Source organism: Acanthisitta chloris, unplaced genomic scaffold (genome assembly GCF_000695815.1).
Source record: "Acanthisitta chloris isolate BGI_N310 unplaced genomic scaffold, ASM69581v1 scaffold21361, whole genome shotgun sequence".
NCBI classification, from domain to species: Eukaryota; Metazoa; Chordata; class Aves; order Passeriformes; family Acanthisittidae; genus Acanthisitta; species Acanthisitta chloris.
The window spans coordinates 1504-2527 of NW_008654578.1; the positions used below are offsets into that span (position 1 = coordinate 1504).

General features: G+C 56.0%; 1 protein-coding gene across 1 annotated transcript in view; it reads right to left on the reverse strand.

Annotated features, from left to right (window-relative positions):
* Positions 1-255: 255 nt before the first annotated feature.
* LOC103810677 (killer cell lectin-like receptor subfamily G member 1) overlaps positions 256-1024 on the reverse strand; it is a gene marked incomplete at both ends in the record, with an annotated part of 1933 nt that continues 1164 nt past the window's right edge. Inside the window, 2 exons of the mRNA XM_009083589.1 lie at positions 256-439; positions 937-1010. Of these exons, the coding sequence (XP_009081837.1) occupies positions 256-439; positions 937-1010 (258 nt within the window). The remainder of the gene's footprint in view (positions 440-936; positions 1011-1024) is intronic.

A 1024-nucleotide genomic window follows, 5' to 3' on the forward strand; every position in this document is an offset into this window, starting at 1 on the left:
TGCAATTTCCCACTGGACAGGGATGCAAGCGAGTTAGTGAGCTGGAAGATGCATCTCATTCCCCAAAGGATGAGTCATTCCTCAAAGCCAGCCATAGTTTATTGGCAGAGTTTATTGACAGAGTGCAGAGTTGCAGGACTATAAAGAGGTCTCAGCCAGGAGGCAGCAGTGCCTGGGAATGCTCATGTGCTGGGGTCAGGCAGGGAACAGGGTGGTGGGATAAGCTGGAGGTCCCCATGGCCATCAGGGCCTCACACAGTTGTAGGTGGTGTTTCCCCAGAGGAAGGCAGGGGGTGAGGACTGGAGCCACTGCAGGGTGACTGCGCTCTGCTTGCAGACCCATCTGAGAGCTTCAGTGCATGGACCACTTGACAGTCCCAAGCCTGACACCCTGCCGCAGACCTGGTAAGAGCTGGCGTAGCGCTGGGTTGGGAAGGTCCTGCAGGGAGAGAGCAGGCTGAGATGGGATGGGCAGGAGGAACTGGGATCATCCCATCAGCAACTCTTCCAGTCAGGGGCCAGACACTGCATAGAGATGCTGTGGGGACAAAGCTCACTCTCCTCATGGAGCACAGTCCCCTGCCACCCTGCTCCCAATTAGGCCACATGCTCTGATGCTCCCATTCCCATTATGCACACAGCACTGCTAGGTCCCTCCTGGTAGGGCTCCGAACTAACTGCACTAACCATAACCTAGGAACCAGCTTTCAGGGGATACCCCACAGGCTCTCACCCAGGCAGGCTGGGCAGCAGGGTCAGGCTTCTGCAATTTTCCCTTCTCTAAAATGCCCTAGTGCAGCCATGGGAAGACAAGAGGTAGCCAAACTATGAAGCACATCCCTGCATGCCAGTGGACAGCCTGTCCCTCTGTCACCTTCCCAAGCCCTGATACTGAATCCTCAGCAGGTCTGGTTTGGGACAAGCTGATAGCCTCACCCCTTCAGTGTGGTGCCATCCAGCCACTTCCAGTCAGACCTGAAGTCATCCTTCTTCAGTCCCACGTGGAAGACCTCCATGTTGGCTG